This window comes from Echinops telfairi, unplaced genomic scaffold (genome assembly GCF_000313985.2).
Source record: "Echinops telfairi isolate 266 unplaced genomic scaffold, ASM31398v2 ScPeMD7_7420;HRSCAF=8458, whole genome shotgun sequence".
In the NCBI taxonomy this organism is placed as follows: Eukaryota; Metazoa; Chordata; class Mammalia; order Afrosoricida; family Tenrecidae; genus Echinops; species Echinops telfairi.
The window spans coordinates 25088387-25094132 of record NW_022111320.1 but is presented as its reverse complement, the minus strand read 5'-3'; the positions used below and the strand labels follow the sequence as shown (position 1 = coordinate 25094132).

The following is a 5746-nucleotide window of genomic DNA, read 5'->3' as shown; positions in this document are numbered from 1 at the left end:
GTGTGTGTGTGTGTGTGTGTGTGTGTGTGTCTCGGCGGCTGTTGGGTCCAACCGGGCTCCCAGCGACCCCGTGCATGTCAGAGTAGAACTGCGCTCCACAGAGTTCCCCGTGGCTCATTTCTCAGAAGGAGATCACCAGACCTTTCTTCCGAGTCACCTCTGGGCCAAGTCCCACATCTCACCTTCCAAGTAGCAGCGGCGCGCCGTTGTGCTGTTTCAGCGACAACATCCACAGCCACCTCGCAAAGGCGATTTGACGAGTCTGACTCCACGGGCCGGGGATGGTCCCCTGCGCTGGGCTGGGCAGCGCTGCCCTTCGAGGGTTGAGGGCTTCAGCAGGTATGATGTTCAATGTTGTCCTAACCAGACGTCTTGTCTGCTCTTCCTTCCCCTTGCCAGCCTCTGCCCAGTGGACCAGGCCTGCCCAAGGGAGCCCGTCGATTTCCAACATGAGCTCCACGGCTCTGGCAGACACCACGCTGGACGAAAACACGTATAACTATTATCTCTATGACTATGCTTATAAGCCTTGCACCAAAGAGGGGGTCAAGGCCTTTGGGGAGCTCTTCCTGCCCCCGCTTTACTTCTTGGTCTTTCTTTTTGGTCTGCTTGGAAATGCGATGGTGGTTCTGGTTCTGTGCAAGTACAAGCGGCTCAAGTCCATGACTGACGTGTACCTGCTCAACCTTGCCCTCTCCGATCTGCTCTTCGTATTCTCCCTTCCTTTCTGGGCCTACTACGCTGCCGACCAGTGGGTGTTTGGCCTGGGCCTGTGCAAGATCGTCTCCTGGATGTACTTGGTGGGCTTTTACAGCGACATCTTCTTCATCATGCTCATGAGCATCGACAGGTATCTGGCCATTGTGCACGCAGTGTTTTCCTTAAGAGCCAGGACCCTGACTTACGGGGTCATCACCAGCCTGGTCACGTGGTCAGTGGCCGTCTTGGCCTCACTCCCAGGCCTCATTTTTAGCACTTCTTATACAGAGCACAACCACACCTACTGCAAAACCTCCTACTCTCTCAACTCCACCGCGTGGAAGGTCCTCAGCTCCCTGGAGATCAACGTCCTCGGGTTGGTGATCCCCTTGGGGATCATGCTGTTTTGTTACTCTAGCATCATCAGGACCCTGAAGCACTGTAAAAACGAGAAGAAGACCAAGGCGGTGAAGATGATCTTCACCGTGGTGGTCCTCTCCCTTGGCTTCTGGACGCCTTACAACATTGTGCTCTTCCTGGAGACCCTGGTGGAGCTTCAAGTCCTCCAGGACTGTGCCCTTGAAAGACACCTGGACTACGCCCTTCAGGCCACAGAAACCCTGGCGTTTGTCCACTGCTGCCTCAACCCCGTCATCTACTTCTTTCTGGGGGAGAAATTTCGCAAGTACATCATCCAGCTCTTCAAAACCTGCAGAGGCCCCTTTGCGCTCTGTCAGTACTGTGGGTTCCTCCAGCTCTACTCGGCCGACACCCCTAGCTCTTCGTACACACAGTCCACCGTGGACCACGACCTCCACGAAGCCCTGTAACCAGCCCACATGCAAAAGCCAGCGCTCAGGGCCTTCCCGTAGGAAGACCTTACGTCCAACGGTCTGTTACTAAGACCTCCTCGACTTTGCAGCCACAGCGGAGTTGGGCTTCTGCCCCTGAAGTTCGCTTTCCCTCTTCCAACGTGCAACGTCAGGTTGGCCAGAGCCACCTGGACTCAGACCCCCTTCTGCATCTCGGGCTTGCCTGCGGGGGTAAGGACGTTCCAGAAGACCTCCGAGGAGTGTTCTAATGAGGTCAGAATTCCTCCTGAAGACCAGCTCTTTGGAACCGGAACTCAGGGTTCTGCCCCGCTCAGGGAGATGGTTGAGTCAACGGCTACTTTCTTCTGTGAACAAGAGTTCTCACATGGATCCCTAACTTTTTTTGTTGTTGTGAAGTAACTGTTGAAGATTTTGGCATGCCATCCTAGTGTGACTTTCCTAACGGTATCTGAGGCACGCTGCAGGGCATGAAATCAGGTAGATGCGGAAAGAACTGGTCATGAACTTTGATCTTGATTCTTTTCTTGTGAAGGATTTTGTGTATCCTCATTGTAAGTTGCTGCCAAACTTTCCATGCTGTTTACAAGTGGAAGGCGAGGGAGGTGGGAGTGGTCTGATCTCCTGCCACGGAGCAGAGGGCTTCAAACTCGGGCAAAGTTGTGGCAATTCACCCCCAGTGTCATTTGCTTGTAGGTATGATTTATGTCAACGATAACGGATATATATGTAAAATTCAAAACTAAGACCTAGGCCTCCAAAATTCTTTCCAGGTCTTTGTTTATCACCAGGGCCTGCAAAATTGAAATCTATATAAATATACGGAGGACAAATCAAGTAGGACCCTGCCACCTGAATCATCTTGAAATGCATGCCTTTAACGGAGGTAAGAAGCATCAAACCGGAGTTACGCTGAGGTGGCGTTACAATGACTCAAAAGAGGGTATGAAACTGTAAACAGTGTCACCAAATCTCTAACACGCTGGCCTTGTTTTTTAACATTTGGGTGACTCACGGTTTTCGTCAGTCATTTCTTACAAGTCATTTTAATCATCTAATTAACCATTTTACACCATATAAGATAAATTGCTATCTCCGTCCTTCTGACCTTCATTAATCAGAACTAAGTAGAAATGTCTACTAAGCCTTCAGAGACCTCTAACTGCCCCCACCTCCCGGCCTCCCCGCGCCCCCACCCCAAAGCAAAAACCTATCTTGCAAGCTATTAGCTGAATGAATGTGTCTAAGACGCCTCTATTTGTTTACATATTATGGCATGAAAACGAATGCATTTCCAAAAAATGTATTTTCAGAAACGTGGCTTTCCAAGGGAAAGTTGCTGTTGCCTTTATAGAAATAAAAGACATTAAATGTGTCTGCAGGCGCACGGAGCCTTGTCTTCTTGCTAGAGTTTGGGTTGTTTGGGTTGGGATCTCGTGGTCGGAATGAGAACCCCTGCTGCTGAACCCCCCATGGCTTGGGCGCAGGTGTCAATGTCATGGCCTTGTCCAAGGGGAGGGATCCCTGGGCCTGTGGTCTAGGAGCCGCTACCCACTGCAGTGCACTAACTAGGAGACACACGTAGATAAGGAGATGGAGGTAGGGGGGATTCTGAGGCGGGGCCTCTTTGTCAGGATCTACTAGATCCTTCCAGCACCTACATTTCAGAGTGATTAAAAGAAAGAAAGGAGACGATTAAGGCACAGGTTGAGAACCACTGCTCTAGGTGAATAGAGTCCAGTGGCGTCTCAAATGGCCACTTGCAAGCATTTAAGATCCTTTTAAGACCCACTAGACAACAATCGGGGACAGAAGCACAGAACGCATTCAACCAGCGGTTCTCAACCCGTGGGTCACCCAACTCATCACAGTAGCAAAATCACAGTGATGAAGTAGCCACGAAAATAATGTTATGGTTGGGGGGTCAGCATCACACGAGGAACTGTGTGAAAGGGTCGCGGCATGAGGAAGGTTGAGAACCACTGCATTAAACCAATGAATAGGGCTGTCTCAGGAAAGCAGGACCCCCGTCGTCCAAACCAAGGCATCCAATCCCATGAGGTGTTTGGTTGGATGGAAGCAGCCTCAGCAGTTACACTTTTTTTATGTTACTGTTGTAAGTCTATCTACCAACCCACATTGCTAATTTAAATGTTCATAGGCGTACAACTTACTGACAGCGATTACAATACCTGCCGTGCCACCCAGCTCCCACGCGGTGTTGTTGCTATTGTTGCTTGCAATTACTGTTATGCCTCCTCTGCCCTCCCTTCTGCCCTGGGTCATCGTTGTTGGTTGCACAGAGTCGGCCCCACGTTCCAGCGACTTTCTGTACGATCACACACCACCCTCGCAAGGACTCCTAGGTTTGCGTCCAACATTGCAGCCGCGGTGTCAATCCGTCTCGTTTTCACAGGCCCTCTATTTTACTAGGCATGTCCTTCTCCAGGGATGGGTCCCTTCTAATATCCAAAGTAGTAAGCCTGACAAAGGCTTGCCAGCCTCACTTCGAAGGGGGGTTCTGAGAAAACGAGGGTCATCACTCTCAGCAAAGGGGTCGAACGACTTGAGGTGCTGCATAGTGGGCATACAAACGATTGATTCCTTTTCCTCATGGACCGAGGAAGACAGAGGCGGTGGGAGACGGAGGGCGGGGGTAGAGAAGGGCTGCTGCTCCGTAACTGGGGCGCTGCTTGGACCTTTTGTTGTGAAGAGTGCCGCCCTGCACGTTGCTGCGCAGGTCTCTTTTCAAATCCATTGCTTCCGAGTGTGTTGGGTGGAATTTGCTAGGACACATGGTAGTTTCATTCTTAGTGTTCTGAACAACGGTCGCACTGTCCTCCCCAGTGGCTGTACCAGTTTCCTTTCTTACCAGCATTGGGTAAGAGGGCTAATTTCCCAACGTCCTCACCAGCGTCTGCTAATTCTGGGTTTTGTTGTTGCTGCTGCTGTTGTTTTTAATCTTCGCCATTCTAGTAGGAGTGAAATGGAACCTTAGTGTGGTTTTGATGAAAATCTCTGTTGACTCTAGACGCTGAGCCAAGTTTCATATGTTTGGTGGCCATTCGAATGTTCTCTTTGGGGAGAAGTATCTATTCAAGTTCTTTTTAAAAAAAAATAATTTCATTGGGGGCTTGTACAACTCTTATCACAATCCATCCACCCATTGTGTCAAGCACATTTGTACATTTGTTGCCGTCATCATTCTCAATACGTTTTCTTTCTACGTGAGCCCTTGCTACCAGCTCCTCATATTCCCCTCCCTCCTCTATTCAAGTTCTTTGTCCTCTTTGTGATTGAGTTAGTTTCCCTTTTCTTATGATTAAATTATATATTATGTAATATATGTATAATTTGGTTATTAGATTCTTATCAGACATGTGGTTTCTGAGGTCATTCTCCCGTCAGTAGCTTGTCTTTACTTTTTTGGTAGTCCTTTGATAAAAGTTTTTTATTCTCACGAAGTGCCATGTGGTTGTGTTTGTGCGTTTGTTATATGTGCAGAAGGCGTGGCATCGTGGAAAACTAGGCCTGCTCGTGTGGGCCCTGCTTGTTCTCCTATGAGTGGTGTGGGTTTCGTTTTCACATGTAGATCCTTAAATCCATTGCATATGGCGTGAGGCATAGACCCTGTTTGACTTTCCTGCACATGGAGCTACATAGTTTTCAATAGCTGATATTTCAGACGCAGGTCAACAAACAGGCTTCTTATCAAGAGGTGCTTCTGCGTAAACATGAAGTCAACCTTCTGGTTAGCAGTGCTAACCGTTCGCACCACCCACTCAGGCACTTTCAAAGAGGTTTTACTTCCCTTTATTTCCTATCACGTACATGGTGAAGTCAGGGCCACAGGGTTCCCATTCTTCGGTCTGAGGGTCTGAGGGTGGGCGTCTTCCTTTGCCTCAAGTCACCCGTCTTTGTTCCAAAGATGAGGGTGTTGGAAGTGGGGTGGGGATAGTGGAGACTTCTGCTGGCATGCAAACAAACCCCTCTGAGAACGCCAAGAAGAGCTTCTTCTCATTCACGATCAAACACAGTGAATAAGCCAGCATGATTTCCACACCAATATCAGCCTTCACAGTAGACGAGTCCCTTCCTCGTTGCAGCACACCTAGTTCCCGGAGGGCTAGTCTTTCTTTTCTTAAGAATAGTGGAAGTCGCTGAGTCAGCCCCACAGTGGTGGTGTTAGGTCAGCCAGTTCTGACTCCTATTGGTCC

At 49.4% G+C, this 5746-nt stretch overlaps 1 protein-coding gene across 1 annotated transcript; it reads left to right on the top strand.

Moving 5' to 3' along the window:
- Positions 1-449: 449 nt before the first annotated feature.
- Positions 450-1529, top strand: CCR4 (C-C motif chemokine receptor 4). The gene has a single exon (XM_004704051.1). The coding sequence runs from the start codon at positions 450-452 to the stop codon at positions 1527-1529; it is 1080 nt and encodes a 359-aa protein (XP_004704108.1).
- The last annotated feature ends 4217 nt before the right edge of the window (positions 1530-5746 follow it).